At 43.7% G+C, this 20,525-nt stretch overlaps 1 protein-coding gene across 2 annotated transcripts; it reads right to left on the bottom strand.

Moving 5' to 3' along the window:
• Positions 1–17,963: 17,963 nt before the first annotated feature.
• On the bottom strand, positions 17,964–20,104 carry LOC146707020 (E3 SUMO-protein ligase ZBED1-like). 2 transcript variants are annotated; one of them, XM_085460826.1, is made up of 4 exons: positions 20,008–20,104; positions 19,144–19,897; positions 18,437–19,037; positions 17,964–18,241 (listed from the first exon to the last, which is right to left on the bottom strand). In XM_085460826.1, the coding sequence occupies exons 2-4, from the start codon at positions 19,600–19,602 to the stop codon at positions 18,108–18,110; spliced, it is 1,194 nt and encodes a 397-aa protein (XP_085316952.1). In that variant the 5' UTR covers positions 19,603–19,897; positions 20,008–20,104; the 3' UTR covers positions 17,964–18,107. The 2 variants fall into 2 exon arrangements, with proteins under 2 accessions (XP_085316952.1, XP_085316951.1); XM_085460825.1 differs by having other exon boundaries at positions 19,144–20,104.
• Positions 20,105–20,525: the final 421 nt, after the last annotated feature.

Consider the following 20,525-nt stretch of genomic DNA (forward strand, 5'->3'; position numbering starts at 1 on the left):
CGGACCTGTAGGTGCTCTGTACCAACTGTGCATGGAGTAAAATGCACAGTTGGACTCCATGTGTGAGTTGCCCTGAGTTATGAGGTTTAGAAATTGGTGGGTGGGTAGGGGTGGGGGGGGTAGTGTTAGTTAACACCATCCCAGGGAAGAAGCTGTTTGTTAGCTGTTTTTAATGAACATCTTGTTTCTTCTGAGTCACACAGCTTAATGAAGTATAATGGTCTCTCTTTACATTACATCTGTTAACCTTTCTCCTCCTAATGTAATGGAGGTCTTCAGGTCTTTAAAACGGTTACTTCCAAATAAATCTGCAGATCCTGATCAGCTTAAAACTTATTTCCTTAAGTCGGATAAAATTTATAGCAGGACCTTTAACTTGTGATATTCTAGAAATTGTCCCATGTCGACCCTTTGTTGAAAGGAGATACTTGTACTTTAGTTGTTACTAACAGGCTACAAGCTAAGTTTAATTACATTTTATTTATAAACAGTTAGCTCGAGATGTTTCTCTTCAGCTCTGTAGCCAGGCTGACAAACAGTCAGAGCTCTGTTGAGCCAACCATCCCTTTAACGTTAACTAGTAATGACTTCATGAACTTCTTCACAAATAAAATTTTTATCATTAGAGAAAAAATTACCAATAATCATCCCACAGATGTAATATTATCTACAGCTACTCTTAGTACCATCGATGTTAAGTTAGACTCTTTTTCTCCAATTGATCTTTCTGAGTTAACTTCAATAATTACTTCCTCCAAACCATCAACGTGTCTTTTAGACCCCATTCCTACAAAACTGCTCAAAGAAGTCCTGCCATTAATTAATTCTTCAATCTTAAATATGATCAACCTATCTCTAATGATCAGCTATGTACCACAGGCCTTCAAGCTGGCTGTAGTTAAACCTTTACTCAAAAAGCATCTCTAGACCCAGCAGTCTTAGCTAATTATAGGCCAATCTCCAACCTTCCTTTCATATCGAACATCCTTGAAAGAGTAGTTGTCAAACAGCTAACAGATCATCTGCAGAGGTTTATTTGAAGAGTTTCTGCCACATTCGAGTCGTTTCCTCAGAGCCACTAAAACCATCAATATTAGCTGCTAAAGATGTCGTAACACTATTCATTCTTTTGATTTCTTTCCAGAAATAATTTACCATATTGATCCCCAATTGGCCCTTACTGTAGCTTCATTCCTTTTAATAAAACGTAAATCATACTTAAATTTAGGATTTGTGTGTTTCATATAGTCAAAAAATGGCCAGAAAATTGCTGCCCAGACTCCACCCAAGCCTCAGGCCCCAGCATGAAGCTCCTCAGCATATAACTTCCAGCCTGGTTTACCTTTATACACCTTAGGCTATGAACTGCTCGACACAAGTAGGGACTCTACAATATTCTCATATAAAGAACACAACTCAGCCACATGTTGAGCATTTGTACAGGTAACATCATAACATGCAGATGCATCTTTTGGTAGCTCAATCTTACTCAGCAGAACATCAGACTGATCAAAGTATACCATAAGATCCTCCTCAGTCAGGGTAGCCCAGTGTATTTTCCCTTCAACTATATTATTAGTCAAAGGCATCACAGTAGGCACTTTGTCCAGATTTACAGACACAGGTGCATGATCAGTGAGAGCCAGATTATAATTAAAATCTTCCACAGCATGTCTTTTATCCTGTCTTCCTTAGCTCACCAAAACCAGTCGTGGCAGTTAACCTGGTTTTGGCCTGGTTGGCAAGCCTGGTTCTGCCGGTAGTTTCTTCCTGTTAAAAGGGAGTTTTTCCTTCCCATTGTTTGAAAGTGCTGCTCATAGGGGGTCATATGATTGGTGGGTTTTTCTCTGTATATATCATTGTAGGGTCTACCTTACAATATAAAGGCGACTAATGTTGTGATTTTGTGCTGTATAAATAAAATGAATTGAATTGAAATTGAATTGAAATCATGAGGGTGCAGTTTTCCAATTAACCAAGATATCATGGCCACTTATTGTTTTCTTTTGTTTCTTTATTATTATACTATATAAAGACACCAGCCTTTGCTATTAAATCACAGGCATCCTTTAAGCTTTTAATGTTCTGGCAAAGTATTTTATCCACTTTGTTATTTTGACATTTTCTAGTTATTTCACTGCAACATTAACATTTAACTACCTATAACATTTTAACTTCACACATTTTCAATACTGTTATAACTAGACCATGTTCACTGTGAAAAGTAACTGTGTTTAATCGTGTCTTAGAAGTTGAATGCGGCGCATGAGAGGAATATGTGGAGCAACACTGACACCTAGAGGCATTAACGTCTTAGAGCAGCTGAAAACTGTCATTTTAGATCTTTATCTGTAACGGCTCTTTACTACACCCAACACATTATGAGCCACTGTTGCATGACAGAAAACACTAAACCATCTGAGAGACTATGCATCATTCCATGGGTCTAAAAAAATAAACACTGTGAAATATTTAATCGAATTATGTAATATTTTCTAAAATGTCCTTTGAAGTGTCTTTAATAATACTTACAATACAGACACTTAGTGCAAACCGCTGTATTTTAGCTTTTATTCTTTTCCTAAGTTGACATTGACAAAGTTTTTTTGTTGCGGTTGCAGTCTAACTAAATTCATCATGTTTCACAGTTTTCTCACATTTGTGTTTGTTGGTGGTTAAAATATATGAGACTTTTATAACCAATGACTTGGTAATGTCCTGAGATTAGATTTTCACCTGAGTGAAAATCTAATCTCAGGATGTACCACAGTTCACTGATCACATCAACTTGCTGAACCGGCACATCAAGTTCACCAGGGAGGATATGAAAAATGACAGGTTAGCCTTGACTATGAAATTTCCATCAGTGTTGGGGACATTTAAAGTTGACATTTTAAGTTGATGAGTACCATAAACCAACATATACTGATCAGTACTCAAGGTTTGACTCTCAGCATCCACTGGAGTACAAACTAGAAGTCATCAGGATGCTACAACACAGAGCAAACACCATCCCCACAGACACAGCAGCCAGGGAGGCAGAAGAACATCAAGAAGGCCCTGAGTAAATGTGGTTATCCCAGCTGGACTTTTGTCAAAGCTGGGAAGGCTCCTAAAGAAAGCTCCAGCCAATCAAGGAGAGAAGGACACCCGCTGCCTACGTGAAAACCTGTAGTGACCCTGTATGTGTCAGGAGTATCTTAACAGTTGAGACACATTTTTTCTACTCACCGCATCTTCATGGCTTTTAAACTCCAAAACACCCTCTGCCAAAAATTGGTCTACTCTAAGGAATGGGTCCCTCGGCACAAACACAATAATATAGTGTACACAGTTAAGCGCCAGAAGGATTGCCCTGATTTATACATAAGGGAAATCAAAGAATCTCTAGGTAAGCAGATGGCACAACACAGAAGAGCTAACTTGTCAGGCCAGGACTCGGCAGTCTCTGCACACCTACGAGCCAGTGGCTCCTCTTTCAATGATGACGATGTCCAACGGATGTCAGCAGAGCTGAGTCAAAAGTTACACCAAGGTTCCTGATAGGAGGTAAGTGTCAAAGGCAGAGGTCAGGTCCAGCATCAGCAAAACAGAGCATTCTCCTGCATCACGTCTCATCAAAACACTATAGTGTGATGTTTTTTTTTGTTTGCTTTGCTTTTGTTTTATTTGTTTGTTTATTTTATGAAAGATTATAAGAAAACTAAATGAGTGAAATGTGAAATTTGAGGTAGGGTCAAGTATATACTTCTGCCTAGTCCTTTTCAAACAAAAGAGTGGAATGATATTATGTAACGATGGTGATTATACATGTTTGACATAAAAATGAACTGAACATTTTGCATGTGAAAATATTCATTTTCATCTTCTCCCACAAAGTTATGCAACATATGTAAAAACATAATTTAAGAATATTTGCATTTAACAAGAAACTCTTTACAGTATTTTCTGTCTATATGATTAAAGTGAGGACAAATTAGTAACCTGAATTAATCGGGATAGGACAAGTCATCTTGCTTTTGACAGACAAGCGTTCACACTTGTCTCTACACAAAAGGCTAAACTAAACATGAACATTAGGTGCCAAACAAAGACAGTAAAATGCAGAACAGTAAAACAACCAGCTATGAAAGATTTGTGGTCACTGAATTATGGATGCAACAGTTCCTTTCAGTTTCAGTTCTCATTAATTTTTAAACAAAACACAGCAAAACTTCTCTGTCATAGTTGAAAGCCTGAGGTGATATCCTTATTTCAGGTCTTTCGACAATACACAATATTTTTTATTATTATATATAACTTAATTTATGCACATCTATGGTTTGGTTTCTTTGTATGTGTGGATTGTTACCGACATCTGGTGGGAATTTCATGTCAGTAACACCCTTAGAAATATATTTACTTAGAAAATTGATGATGTGTTCAATACTTAGTTTTTTCTCTCTTCAACATGACATCGTCCGCATCCATGCAGCTGCAGCACCAATCTGTCTGTCAATCTACTACTCCCTTCTCCCATTACCCGTGAACAAGACCCTGAGATGGAGGAATAAGATGGCGCCGAGTATGGCAGCCTCGTCGCGAGCTCCCCCAAGCAACGGCTTTCTTCTGTGTTTAATTTTACTTTTCCTTTATTTTTTCACGAGCAGCACTTGTCTCCTTGTGTACGACCGACAAACCTTACTGGACATAAAAGACGGTCTTTCTTATAACTTTCCGGAGTTCAAGGTTTGCAACACGGACCCTCCGTTTGCAGACCCCCCATTCATCTCACCTGAGACGCCTTTGTTCTCTGGCCCTGGAGGCCGCAAACGCCGACGCAGAGGGAGAAGATCTGGCGTTCTGGTTCGACTGAGACGGCGCACTAACAGACCACCGTTACCCAGTTTATTACTGGCTAATATGCAGTCTCTGGAGAACAAGCTGTGCGAGCTTCGGGCACGGATCTCATTCCAGCAAGAGATGCGGGACTGCTGCGTGATCTGCCTCACAGAAACCTGGCTATCGGACAAGGTACCGGACTCCGCAATACAACTGCCGGGGTTCTCTGTGCACCGCGCGGACAGGTCACAGGATCTTACTGGGAAAAGCAGAGGCGGTGGTGTATGTTTCATGATCAACAACAGCTGGTGTGATTATGCGAACGTGCACCCGGTCAAATCCTTCTGCTCACCGGACCTGGAGTACCTGATGATTAAGTGCCGGCCATTCTGGCTACCGAGGGAATTTACAGCAGTGATTATTACGGCTGTTTACATTCCCCCACAAGCCGACACTGACCGTGCACTCAGGGAACTGTACAGCGCGATCAGCAGTGAGGAAACCGCACACCCAGAGGCAGCGTTTATCACAGCCGGAGACTTTAATAAGGGAAACCTGAAGAAAGTCTCACCAAAACTCCATCAACACATCCTTTTCAACACACGTGGAAACCGGCTACTCGACCACTGTTACACCTCTTTCCGGGATGCGTACAAAGCCCTCCCCTGCGCCCCATTCGGCCAATCAGATCACTGCTCCATCCTGCTCCTGCCCGCCTACAGGCAGAAGCTGAAACAGGAAGCTCCAACCCGGAGGGCGGTGCACTGTTGGACGGACCAATCGGAGTCTGCGCTGCGGGACTGTTTTGATCACGCGGACTGGGAAATGTTTCACGTGGCCGCCAGAGACATTGATGAGTACACAGACTCAGTCTGCGGATTTATCAGGAAATGCGTGGAAGATGTCGTCCCATCCAGAACAGTTAAATCCTTCCCAAATCAAAAACCCTGGATTAACGGAGATGTTCGCGCGGCACGGAACACCGCCTTTGCCTCCGCGAACACATCGGACTACAAACACGCACATTACCAACTCCGGAAGACGATCAAAGCAGCCAAACGTGAGTACAGGGACAGGGTGGAGCAACAGTTTGACAACCCTCGGAGTATGTGGCAGGGACTAAACACGATCGCAGACTTTAGAGGGGAAACCAGCACACCGCAGACCACGGCCTCTCTGTGTGAGGATCTAAACGTATTCTACGCTAGATTCGACACAGCGAACACCATGAGACCGGACAGTGTGCGCACCGCGGATGACGTCAGTGCGCACACTGTGTCTGAGGAGGATGTGCGGAAGTGCTTCAGGAAGGTGAACGCGCGCAAAGCTACTGGTCCGGACGGGATTCCCGGCCGCGTCCTCAGGTCATGCGCGGCTCAGCTGGCTGGAGTGTTCACGCACATCTTCAACCTTTCCCTCTCTCTGTCTGTAGTCCCAGCCTGCTTCAAAATGGCCACCATCGTCCCTGTACCCAAATCCTCCACCATCTCCTCATTGAACGACTGGCGACCTGTAGCCCTGACCCCCATCGTAAGCAAATGCTTCGAGAAGCTGGTCAGGGACTTCATCTGCTCTGCACTACCCGACTCACTGGACCCTCTACAGTTTGCATACCGCCACAACAGGTCCACTGATGATGCCATAGCCCTGACACTACACACTGCCCTGTCACACCTGGAGAAGAGAGACACGTATGTGAGAATGCTGTTTGTAGATTACAGCTCAGCATTCAATACCATCGTTCCCTCGAAGCTGGACAGGAAACTGCAGGATCTAGGACTGAGCAGCTCCCTCTGCAGCTGGATCCTTAGCTTCCTGTCTGACAGACGCCAGGTGGTCAGACTGGGCAGCATCACCTCATCCCCCATCACACTGAACACTGGTGCTCCACAGGGGTGTGTACTGAGCCCTCTCCTGTACTCACTCTACACCTACGACTGCACAGCCACTAACAGCTCCAACATCATTGTGAAGTTTGCGGACGACACTACAGTGGTGGGTCTTATCACCAACGGTGATGAGACGGCTTACAGGGAGGAGGTCAGCGCCCTGACCCACTGGTGTCAAGACAACCATCCCACCCTCAACGTCGCAAAGACAAAGGAGTTGATAGTGGACTTCCGGAGGTGCAGAGAAGTACACACCCCCATCACCATCAGCGGCGCTGCTGTGGAGAGAGTGAGCAGCTTCCGGTTCCTTGGAGTACATCTGGCTGAGGATCTTACGTGGTCAGTACACACAAACAAAACAGTGAAGAAGGCGCAGCAGCGCCTCTTCTTTCTCAGGAGACTGAAAAGATTCGGCATGAGCCCCCGCATCCTCAGGACCTTCTATCACTGTGCCATTGAGAGCATCCTCACTGGATGCATCACCACCTGGTATGGCAACAGCACCGCCTACAACTGCAAAGCTCTCCAGAGAGTAGTGCGGTGCTCTGAACGGATAATTGGAGGTGAGCTTCCCTCCCTCCAAGACATCTACAGGAAGCGGTGCCTGAGGAAAGCGGGGAGGATCATCAAGGACTCCAGTCACCCCAGCCATAAACTGTTCAGACTGCTTCCATCAGGAAGGAGGTTCTGCAGCATCCGGTCCCGTACCAGCAGACTGAGAGACAGCTTCTTCCACCAGGCCATCAGACTGCTGAACACGTCATAGACACCTCAGCTTCACTACTGGAACTTCAACATTATGCACTCCACACTGTATATAAATGCCACTTGTTCTGCACATATTCAACTCTGTATATTTTATATATTTTATTATTATTATTATTATTATTATTATTTTATTTTATTTTTTTACTATTTAATTTGTAAAAATGTGTATACACACACACACACACACACACACACACACACACACACACACACACACACACACACACACACACACACACACACGTAGGAAAATATTTAGTATACACATCCAGAAATGCATACACTATTATATATTGTACATATATTTATTAGTTTCAGGTTGGCCATTCTTGTATTTTGCTCGTTTGTGTTGTTGTGTTTGCACATCTCTGTTGCTTGTGGAGCTCGCACACAAGAATTTCACTCGCATGTGCTGTGCCAGTGTGCCTGCACATGTGATGTGACAATAAAAGTGATTTGATTTGATTTGAGATACTTAAACCCCTCCACTTGGGGCAGGAATTAATCCCTGACACAGAGTGGGCACTCCACCCTTTTCCAGCTGAGGACCATGGCCTCTGATTGGGAGTGTTGATTCTCATTCCCACCCACTCTGTAAAGCACTTTGAATCACCTTGTTGTTGAATTGTGCTATACAAATAAACTTGCCTTGCCTTGCTTCACACTCAACTGTGAACCGGTCCAAAGCGAGCTGGAGGCCATCACCCGATGAAGCCAACAGGACCACATCATCTGCGAAAAGCAGAGATGAGATTCTGAGACCACCCAAGTGAAAGCCTCCAGCTACTTGGCTACGCCTAGAAATTCTGTCTGTAAAAATTATAAACAGAATCGGTGACAAAGGGCAACCCTGACAAAGTCCATCACCCACCGGAAATGAGTCCGATTATTGCCGGCTATGTGGCTAAGCTAATGCAAGGATTGAATGGCCCGCACAGTGGGCCAGACAGCCCATACTCCCAAAGCACAACAACATTGTAAGTGCTCCACACCAACTGTGCCAGAATAAAATATAAATAGCAAACAATAGGACAGGAGAAATGTAAACAATCAAGAGGGACATATACAAAATAAGAGTAAGGCACACGTTGGAAAATGGCCTGTATTTATATAGCACTTTACTAGTCCCTAAGGACCCCAAAGCGCTTTACACATCCAGTCATCCACCCATCGGTGATGGCAGCTACATTGTAGCCACAGCCACCCTGGGGCGCACTGACAGAGGCGAGGCTGCCGGACACTGGTGCCACCGGGCCCTCTGACCACCACCAGTAGGCAACGGGTGAAGTGTCTTGCCCAAGGACACAACGACCGAGACTGTCCAAGCCGGGGCTCGAACTGGCAACCTTCCGATTACAAGGGGAACTCCCAACTCTTGAGCCACGATCGCCCTACAAAATAGTTGCAAAGTGGTCGGAGGTAGTGCAAAGAAAAGACTTGGTCGGAATAGCCTGAGTGATAAAGGCCATGGCACCAATTGGTGGGTGGAGCTGGGGTATGGGAGGATAGTTTGGGTTGACACTCCAAAGGGGCAGGGATAGCTCAGTAGGTAAAGTGGTCACCCCATGATCGGAAGGTCGGCGGTTCGAATCCACTTAACGGCTACCCTGAGGTACCCCTGAGCAAGGTAACGTCCCTACACACTGCTCCCCGGGCGCCTGCTTAGTGGGCTGCCCACTGCTTCACTGAGTGAATGGGTCAAATGCAGAGAAAAACAAGTAATTTCCCCATGGGGATCAATAAAGTATCCATTATTATTATTATTATTATTAAATGGCCCAGGGGAAGTAGTGGGACTTGACCGACCTTAGGCGCCGACCATTGGGCAGTAGTTTCTGCTCCAGGTTATTCTTCCTATGGACAAGTTGAACGTGCAGCCAGTGCTGGGTCTTCTTTACCAGAGCATTGGTGTTGTGGGTCCAGGTGAGATCAGCCGAAAAGTGGGTGCCCAGAAACCTGAAGGTGGAGAGAGATTCCACACGTTCTCCATTCATAATGAGAGGGTCATGGACCTGTCTGTGCCTCCTGAAGTCTATTTAGAGTGTTTTTGTTTTAAGGATGTTCAACTTCAGGTTATTTTCTAAACACCAGTGGGACAAATTCTCTCCCTGTTCCCCGTTTCATCTCCATCAGAGACGAGCATAACCACTGTGGTGTCATTGGCATACCTGAGATTACATTGGTTGTGTAGGTTGGTGTAAGAAACCCACTGCAGACCCGGGTGCATGTTCGTGCTTTGCAGCATACTTTATTAGCACACACAGAGCTGCAGCTCTCCCGCTGCAAGCTCAACGCAACCAAACCCCAAACACAGGACCCAGTACAATACTTAAGTCGGCAGGGCATGATTGCGGATGCCGTGCAGGTGCGTCTGCCTTCCTTGCACAGCACAGCACCGCAAGCCACACCACAGTTGGTATACAGTCATATGTGAACAGGGCATACAGTAGAGGGCTGAGAACACAACTCTTTGGGGAGCTGGTGCTGAGTGACAGTGCAGAGGAGAGGTGGAGCCAAGTCGGAAAAACCGAGGCCAAAATGTGAGGAAATCTTTGATCCAGGAGCAGGTTGCAGGGTGTATCTGAAGGTGGTCCAGTTTGGTGGTGAGGATGTCTGGGATTATGGTGTTGAACACTGAGCAGTCCACAAAAAGCATCCTCGCGTAGCACTTCCTGTTCTCCAGATGGCTCAGTGCTCTATGAAGGGTGATGACATCCTCTGTGAACCGATTTGCTCTGTAAGCAAATTGGTGAGAAGCAAGGGAGGGGGATAGACAGTTTTCTGATTTCATGAAAGCCCAATTGGGCTAACCACATATTTTAAGAGCTTTCTTTACATGTGTGTGTTCCTTTTTTTTTATCTTCTGGCTCAGGGGGAATGTTTTCTCCCCGGTGTTGCAGGATCCTGATTATGCCAACTTTGTTTTTCAGAGGGTGGTGGGAGTCAAAGAGTAGGTACTGGTCTGTGTGTGGGGGCTCCTGGTAAACTTCAGTACTGAGGTTTTCATTCTTCTCATTATACATAGTGCAGTCCCAAAATGGCAAAGTATTCTCCTTTGTAGTACAGTTCGCATACCGCCACAACAGGTCCACTGATGATGCCATAGCCCTGACACTACACACTGCCCTGTCACACCTGGAGAAGAGAGACACGTATGTGAGGATGCTGTTTGTAGATTACAGCTCAGCATTCAATACCATCGTTCCCTCGAAGCTGGACAGGAAACTGCAGGATCTAGGACTGAGCAGCTCCCTCTGCAGCTGGATCCTTAGCTTCCTGTCTGACAGACGCCAGGTGGTCAGACTGGGCAGCATCACCTCATCCCCCATCACACTGAACACTGGTGCTCCACAGGGGTGTGTACTGAGCCCTCTCCTGTACTCACTCTACACCTACGACTGCACGGCCACTAACAGCTCCAACATCATTGTGAAGTTTGCGGACGACACTACAGTGGTGGGTCTTATCACCAATGGTGATGAGACGGCTTACAGGGAGGAGGTCAGCGCCCTGACCCACTGGTGTCAAGACAACCATCCCACCCTCAACGTCGCAAAGACAAAGGAGTTGATAGTGGACTTCCGGAGGTGCAGAGAAGTACACACCCCCATCACCATCAACGGCGCTGCTGTGGAGAGAGTGAGCAGCTTCCGGTTCCTTGGTGTACATCTGGCTGAGGATCTTACGTGGTCAGTACACACAAACAAAACAGTGAAGAAGGCGCAGCAGCGCCTCTTCTTTCTCAGGAGACTGAAAAGATTCGGCATGAGCCCCCGCATCCTCAGGACCTTCTATCACTGTGCCATTGAGAGCATCCTCACTGGATGCATCACCACCTGGTACGGCAACAGCACCGCCTACAACTGCAAAGCTCTCCAGCGAGTAGTGCGGTGCTCTGAACGGATAATTGGAGGTGAGCTTCCCTCCCTCCAAGACATCTACAGGAAGCGGTGCCTGAGGAAAGCGGGGAGGATCATCAAGGACTCCAGTCACCCCAGCCATAAACTGTTCAGACTGCTTCCATCAGGAAGGAGGTTCTGCAGCATCCGGTCCCGTACCAGCAGACTGAGAGACAGCTTTTTCCATCAGGCCATCAGACTGCTGAACACGTCATAGACACCTCAGCTTCACTACTGGAACTTCAACATTATGCACTCCATACTGTACAGTAATGCCACTGTTTTGCACATATTCAACTCTGTATATTTTTACATATTTTATTTTATTGTTTACTCTATTTAATTTGTAAAATATGTGTATACACACACACACACACACACACACACACGTAGAAAAATATTTAGTATACACATCCAGAAATGCATATACTATTATATATTGTAAGATAAGATAAGATAAGATAACCTTTATTAGTCCCACACGTGGGAAATTTGTTTTGTCACAGCAGGAGTGGACAGTGCAAAAGTTATGAGGCAAAAATTAGAATACAATAAGAATAAATACAGTACACAACTGTACAGAATAGAATAAAATAAAATACTATATACAGTAGAATAAAATAAAATAAATATACAATAAGATAAAAATAGAATACAAATACAAATACTATATACAACTGAGTAAAAATACAACGATGACAGAAAGGATTATTGCACTTAGTATTATTGCACATGTATGGATGTGTGTGCTTGATCAGTTAAAGTCTTTATTATGGAGTCTGACAGCAGTGGGGAGGAAAGACCTGCGAAATCTCTCCGTCCCACACCGTGGGTGCCGCAGTCTCCCACTGAAGGAGCTGCTCAGTGCTGTCACAGTCTGCTGCATGGGGTGGGAGATGTTGTCCATCAGGGATGACAGCTTTGCCGCCGTTCTCCTGTCACTCACCACCTCCACTGGGTCCAGAGGGCATCCTAGAACAGAGCTGGCCCTTCGGATCACCCTGTTCAGTCTCTTCCTGTCCCCAGCAGAGATGCTGCCGCCCCAGCAGACCACGCCATAAAAGATAGCAGAAGCCACAACAGAGTCATAGAATTTCTTCAGGAGTGGGCCCTCCACTCCAAACGACCTGAGTCTCCGCAGCAGGTACAGCCTGCTCTGCATATACTATTATATATTGTACATATATTTATTAGTTTCAGATGTAGCCATTCTTGTATTTTGCTTGTTTACATTATTGTATTTTGCACAACTCTGTTGCTTGTGAAGCTCGCACACAAGAATTTCACTCACATGTGCTGTACCAGTGTACCTGCACATGTGATGTGACAATAAAAGTGATTTGATTTGATTTGGGTATGTATGACCCAGGTGTCATCTGTACCAGCAGCTAGGTGCTGTCCTACAATAAGTGACACTGGGGAGCCCATGGCACATCCATGTTTTTGTCTATAGAGACCCTACTCTAGTATTTAAAATATGTTTTCTAAGGGTAGTCGTTGCTTGCTGTAGTTGTTTTCTGAAAGTCTCCACTGCCTATATTTTAGGTATGCAGAGTGAAGACTAGAGATGGCACGATACCACTTTTTTATGTCCGATACCGATATCATAAATTTGGATATCTGCCGATACCGATATGAATCCGATATAGTGTTTTTTAATCAACAAAACTGTTTTTTAATATCTTGCTGCATTTTGTATAAGTTCATACTCAAGTTTAAAACAACAACTACACTAAAGCTATTCTGTTATACCTGTATGCAAAAAAAAATATTTCATAGTTCAGCAATACTGATCAATCTAATAAACTTAAACCTACACCATCCTCCCTATTCTGGTATTTTAAAGAGTACTTAGCGTAAATATTAAGCAACCTAACTAATAGGGTTCCAACTCCCAGCAACAACAAAAATAAATAAATAAAAAATAGGGAACCACCCCTCACGCTCCACCTCATGATGCTTAATCAACGTAATCAACCTTAATTTGATGCAGTGTGAAAAAAAATGCACAGAAATCAATTATTTTTCAAGAAATATTAAATAGATTCAACATCTTTCTTCAACAAAATTGCAGACTGCACAGATGGTACCTTCCCAAAGGAAAAAGTACTATAGCTTACTAGGGTATATATATTAGACTTAATAGTTACTATATACAGTAATTGACTTCTATTCATTTTACATCAAATTAAAACTTTGGGTGTCGCAAGTTTTGTGAGGTGCTTTCGTGATATTTAATGGATCGGATTACATTTTTTATTTTTCTCCGATATCCGATCCAGTAATTTAGGTCAGTATCGGACCGATACCGATACGTAATATCGGATCGGTCCATCTCTAGTGAAGACTGAGATCATATCAAAGGACACTATAGTTTAATGTGGATCCAGTGTACGTCTCTGGACCTTGTTGGTGAAGTCAGTTGAGTTTTTGATGTGATGGGGTGCGTTCCCCACAAGGGGTGCCAGGATGGTGGCGAGGTGCTTGGAAATGTTGTAGGTGGCTGAATTTATACTGCTAACAATGGGTCTGAGTGGGACCTTCAATGTGGCTTGTAAGTCTATATATATGTAGGGTATAGCATACCCTGGGTATAGTCGGTGGTATGTGGGAAGGTCAATGATGTTTTCCTTTTCAAGTTGTTGCAGGTGACTGATGACTTCCTTTTTGTAGTTGCTTGTGAGGTCTTCAATTCAATTCAATCCAATTTTATTTACACAGCGCCAAATCACAACAACAGTCGCCTCAATGCGCTTTATGTTGTAAGGTCGACCCTACAATAATACATACAGAGAAAAAACAATGATCATATGACCCCCTATGAGCAAGCACTTTGGCGACAGTGGGAAGGAAAAAACCCTTTTTAAGAAGAAGAAACCTCCGACAGAACCAGGCTCAGGGAGGGGCGGAGCCATCTGCTGCGACCGGTTGGGGTGAGAGAAGGAAGACAGGATAAAGACATGCTGTTCAACACAGTATGATTAAGTGCGATCTCACACATTTCTCACTCACACATTGTGAGAAGAAAAACTCAATGCATCATGGGAATCCCCGGCAGCCTACGTCTATTGCAGCATAACTAAGGGAGGATTCAGGGTCACCTGGTCCAGCCCTAACTATATGCTTTAGCAAAAAGGAAAGTTTGAAGCCTTATCTTGAAAGTAGAGATAGTGTCTGTCTCCTGAATCCAAACTGGAAGCTGGTTCCACAGAAGAGGGGCCTGAAAACTGAAGGCTCTGCCTCCCATTCTACTTTTAAATACTCTAGGAACAACAAGTAGGCCTGCAGAGCGAGAGCGAAGTGCTCTAATAGGGTGATATGGTACTACAAGGTCATTAAGATAAGATGGGGCCTGATTATTTAAGACCTTGTATGTGAGGAGCAGGATTTTGAATTCTGGATTTAACAGGAAGCCAAAACAGGAGAAATCTGCTCTCTCTTTCTAGTCCCTGTCAGGACTCTTGCTGCAGCATTTTGGATCAGCTGAAGGCTTTTCAGGGAGTTTTTAGGACTTCCTGATAATAATGAATTACAGTCGTCCAGCCTGGAAGTAATAAATGCATGAACTAGTTTTTCAGCGTCACTCTGAGACAGGATATTTCTAACTTTAGAGATGTTGCACAAATGGAAGAACGCAGTCTTACATAAAGGTCCTACATATGGTCTTCTCTTAAAGCTTATTGTTTTATTTTTTGTGACTGTCATTGTTTGTCACTGGGCCTTTTGTAATTGCTCTGTTCATTATTATTATTATTATTATTATTATTAATAATAATAATAATAATAATAATAATAATAATAATAATAATAATGGATTGCATTTATATAGCGCTTTTCGAGGCCCTCAGAGTGCTTTACAATTCCACTATTCATTCACTCTCACATTCACACACTGTTATCATTATTATTATTAGGGCAGAAAATGTGCAAAGGCCCTATTGTATCTATTCCTTTTATCAGGGCCCGTGCACACATGCAAAGGCCTTATTGTATCTGCTGCGTTTATAAGCCCAGAGGACTCACAGTGTGAAGGCAGAAATGCAACAGTTGGTGTCTAGTGCCTAGTGGGAACAGGAAATGTGCACTAGATTATAATCATCATCCAATCTAGATGAAATTTTTACTTGTGGTTCCACACATGATATACATCAGTGTTACATTTGGTCAGGTGTTATTCTCCATCACCACCGGGTGGGCATAGGAGATGTTTGGCACAGATCGGCCACAGTATGCTTGGTGATATGGGGACGTGCAAGGGATATTATTGGATCCGCTTCATATTTGGCCAGTCTGCCTGGGCCATTAATATTTTATTTTCTCTCATTTACACATAGATTGTCCAATCTGGACCACACACTTTTGAACACATTAGAAACTGCCATATTTGACTGTGGTCACAGCAGTATGTAGTGTGAACAGGAAATGTCATGTTTTACACATTAGGGTACAGTTTCAAGGCGGTTCACCCCAAGCAACTTCAAAATTTTCCAGGAAAGAGTTGGTCTTAGGTTACATTTAAAACTGTGAGTTACCAGCACCTCCAGCGACTTAGCTGAAAACATCGGAAGATCCATTTTGTCGGCCATCCAAAGGTTCAGCAGTAGTGGACTCTCGGCAGCTGCAGTCTCGACTTCACAATCGCTGCAGCACATGTCCAGCCAAATCGCTGGACATGCTCGTAGGCAAGAAGTGAAGCAGCTCATGGCGGTGAGAAGTGACGATCATTGGAGAGCAGACACAATGTGACCACTACTGGCACACTTTTGCACAGGAGGTTTTCGTAAAGCTTTTATTTTGGTATTTCTGTTGAGCCGTACAATAAATTTGCATATTAGCTAAATATATAATTTCCTGTAACATTTAGATTTAACATTTAGATTTGTAGCACCCTCAAGGATTGACGTAGGCACAATGTAGAGTTATAAAACAGGGTTTATTCTGGTCTTGACAACCCGTGAGAACTGCTCATGGACAAAACAATAAAAGAAAAACATCACATCAAAATGCGCTCTTGTACTTAGTATCAATCAATCAAAAGTCCTTAAATACAGAAAATAAAACATTTAAAATACACAAACCTCGTGAGCTGTCATCCAGGAGGGGCTAAATAGTCCTTTATGGCCTTCTTTCTCACTTATCTCTTCTCTTTGAACAATATTTTCTCCATGTGTGGAGCAGCATGCAGACACCATGTGCACTACCATAAAGTGACAGGGTGGAGACCCAAACTGCAAACAACTGGACCCTCTATACTTCACCACCAGAGGGTGGAAAAGAGCAAACTCTGGACATACAGCTCAACAAACATAAAATGCAAAACACCGTTACACTCCCACCAATCACTTGTGATTTTGAAAAATAAAGTATTGCCTATGAACTAATGAACTGCTTTTGAATGAACTATTATGACTTATCTTTTAAGCAGAGTGCGGTGGAGAATCTTCTTCGGCTTCAATCAGAATGACTGTCTTTTTGAATGGGTCTTTCCAGGTGCACAGGTTTGGACGTACGTTTCCCTGCTCTATCCAGGGTTGGATCACTCAGCAGCAATTTCACCTTCCTTACTCTTCCATCCTTTCCAGGGTACACTTCAATGATCCTTGCCAACTTCCACTGGTTGCGAAGAGTTATCTCATCCTTCAGGAGGACAACATCATTGATCTTAGCATTTCTGTGCTCTTTGGTCCACTTCTGTCTGCCTTGAAGATTTAACAAATACTCCTTTTTCCACCTCGTCCAGAAAGTGTTGGCAAGTAGGTGAACACGACGCCACCTCTTACGAGATAAAGATCTTCTTTCACAAACATTCCTGGAGGTGGAGAGATGATTGTGGACTTCATGGTTAGTATGTGATTCGGTGTTAAAGGTTCTGGGTTTGATGGATCACATACAGGGAGTGCAGAATTATCAGGCAAATGAGTATTTTGTCCACATCATCCTCTTCATGCATGTTGTCTTACTCCAAGCTGTATAGGCTTGAAAGCCTACTACCAATTAAGCATATTAGGTGATGTGCATCTCTGTAATGAGAAGGGGTGTGGTCTAATGACATCAACACCCTATATCAGGTGTGCATAATTATTAGGCAACATCCTTTCCTTTGGCAAAACGGGTCAAAAGAAGGACTTGACAGGCTCAGAAAAGTCAAAAATAGTGAGATATCTTGCAGAGGGATGCAGCAGTCTCAAAATTGTAGTGATGGGCAGATGAAGCCCCATGAAGCACTGAAGCTTTTCATCCAATTGGTTCACCCCAACGCGAAGCTTCTTGAAGCTTCATTTGCTCTAGTAGGACACCTACTGGACGTAAAAATATTAGTTGGCATGAATTTGAAGAGTGTGGCATTTTGCACACCGCCTGTAAATGTCAACAATAAAAGGAGTGTGTAAAACATGTATATTGTAGTCATGGCAGTATGGAAAATGATCATTTGGAAATGCCTAAGATGGAAATGATCATTTACTGGGAGGTGAGGTGTGGACAGTGGTTGTGCTTTTGTAACATTGAGGCAAGGACAGTGATTAGTGTTTAGGGGACACATCATTGGTTTTTATTTAAAAACAACAGTTTCTCCACTGTGGCAGGTCGTAGGCGATTTCTTTTTTTGGACAATATTTCCCCTGCCTTTGAAAACACTCGCTCACAGGGCACAGATGAGGCAGGGGTACACAGGTATGTCAGTGCTAACTTATATAAGTGAGGGTAGACATATTTCTGTCTCTCCCAGTATTTAAGAGGGGTCCTCCAGCCTTCCAATATTTGGCTCCATCATGTACCGTTGGACCTCAATATTTGCGTCTGCTGTCACATTTTGTGTCTGTGTCTGCCTGACACTCTCATCCAGGCGACGCCACAGGTTGTTACCTAAACAAAAAGGAGAGTCTTATGAGATACTACCAATTCAATTTCCAATTCAATGTTATTTCTATAGCGCCAAATAACAACAACAGTCGCCTCAAGGCGCTTTATATTGTACAGTAGATCATACAATAATAGATACAGTGGAAAACCCAACATTCAGTTTATATAAATGCAACTAAAATGCAATAACAATGGTACCGTGGGAAACAGCCTCAACAGATTGTGACGTTGATGGCTGTGGTGGTGGTGGTGCGGAGGAAGAGGTGGTGGAGGCCCTCATTACGGAAGCACATTCTGCTTTCAGTCTTTTTTCTGCTTCGCTAGCTCTTGCAGGGCTGAGAAACCCGAGTTTTCTGAACCTTGGGTCCAGCAGTGTCGCAAGGAACATAATGCTCATGGTCTGTATTTTATCTAGCTTCTCTCTCAATAGCATCCTCAGCTTCTGAGCCAGAGAAGATCCAATGGATGGTGGTTCTACCATTTGTTCATTGAGGCAATGATTCAGCATAGTGAGCAAAGGTATGACCTTTGACCCAGACACCCTTTTTTCCTGAGAGAGCTCAGTGGTTGCATCGTTAAATGGTGCTAGGACAACCAGACACTCTGAAATTATACCAAATTCCTCAGATGACATAGGTGGGATGTCTGTTGTGAGACTTGCCAAAGCAGCACCCAATGGCTCCCTTTGCTCGAAAAGTCTTTCCAGCATATTGTAAGTGCTGTTCCAGCGGGTTTCCACCTCCTGTAGTAGTTTGTGTTGAGGCTTCCTTAGTTGTTCCTGCACGACTGAAAGCCTCTCCTTACAAAATACAATTTGAAAAAGCATACATTAGATTGTCAAGGGAGCAGAACTATACACATAAGTAGAATTAAAGAAACTGTAATTAAGCCACTTAAGAACTTACCTTTGCAGAGGTACTGCTCCTGAAATATCCCACGATCTTCCTGGACTTGGCTCGGATGTCAGAGAGCTCAGGGGTCTGGTCAAGGGCCTTCTTCACCACTAAGTTCAGGGTGTGAGCTATGCATATGGCATGTTTAAGTCTTAGCTCCCTTGCACAAGCCCCCATATTGGCAGCCCCATCTGTTACTAGGCATGTGACTTTGTCAGTAATTGCCCATTCTGCCATGAGTGTGCCTTTCACTTGTGCAATGTTTTCTGCAGTGTGTGCATTAGGAAAATATTGCACTCCTAAAACAACGGTGTTTAATGTGCTGGACTCATCAACAAAATGGCAGGTGACTGCAAGATAGGCCTCTGTGTTGATGGAGGTCCACATATCTGATGTCAGACTCACAGCTGCTGCCTTCTCAATGCTGGCCTTAGCTTTCTCCTTCATCTCCTGGTACCTGGCCTCCACCATGACTTTCAGGGCCTAAAGGAAAGTAAAAACATTTTGTTCACAAGTACGACGTGGCTGTGAAGCAGTGTGTAGTGTAGCTACACACTGAGGCTTTGAGCCTCAGTCCTGCCTGTTCACATTTTACTCTGTAGAAACTAAATGTTCACTGCTTTTATGACCTTTTTAGTGGGGAGAACATAACTAGGATTTAATGATTTAACAAATCTTTTAAATCCGCTGTCCTCCACAATGCTAAATGGCTGGGAGTCCTCAATCACCATGCTAACCAGGTCTTCATCTATTTGAGATTGCTCTGCTGAGGAAAGACAATAAAAACAAAGCACAAATATAAATATCACACACGTCACTTATTGCATTGTATGATATTGTTATATCATTTAGTAACATTACAGCATGTTGGCTCACCTGGTCTTGCTCCACAATCGGTGTTCCCCTTATTCTCATGCAAAGCTCTGTAGTGCCTAAGCATGGATGAGGTGTTGTTGTTATATCCCAGCTCCCTGGCACATAGCAAACACCTCACCTTGTACAAAAGTACAGACAGCTTAACATAGGTTTTATTGCACCATCAGTATTATGAAAATACATCTTCTGTGGAAATTTACATACCTTGTTGGGAGATATGAGCTCAAAATGTTCCCACACAGGGGAGGACATCCTTCTCTTCGTAGCTGGCTCCATTCTCTCCTGTCTTTTTCTCCTCACTCTCCTAAACCTCCAAACTCTCTCCAAACTGTCTCCAACTCTCTCCAAACTGTCTCTAACTCTCTCCAAACTGTCTCTCGCTCTCTCCAAACTGTCTCCAACTCTCTCCAAACTGTCTCTCGCTCTCTCCAAACTGTCTCTATCTCTCTCCAAACTGTCTCTCGCTCTCTCCAAACTGTCTCTATCTCTCTCCAAACTGTCTCTCACTCTCTCCAAAC

The sequence above is a fragment of the Copadichromis virginalis genome, linkage group LG6 (genome assembly GCF_057382275.1).
Source record: "Copadichromis virginalis isolate Kocher_CV1m ecotype Utaka linkage group LG6, C_Virginalis_male_GT1.1, whole genome shotgun sequence".
Lineage (NCBI taxonomy): Eukaryota > Metazoa > Chordata > Actinopteri > Cichliformes > Cichlidae > Copadichromis > Copadichromis virginalis.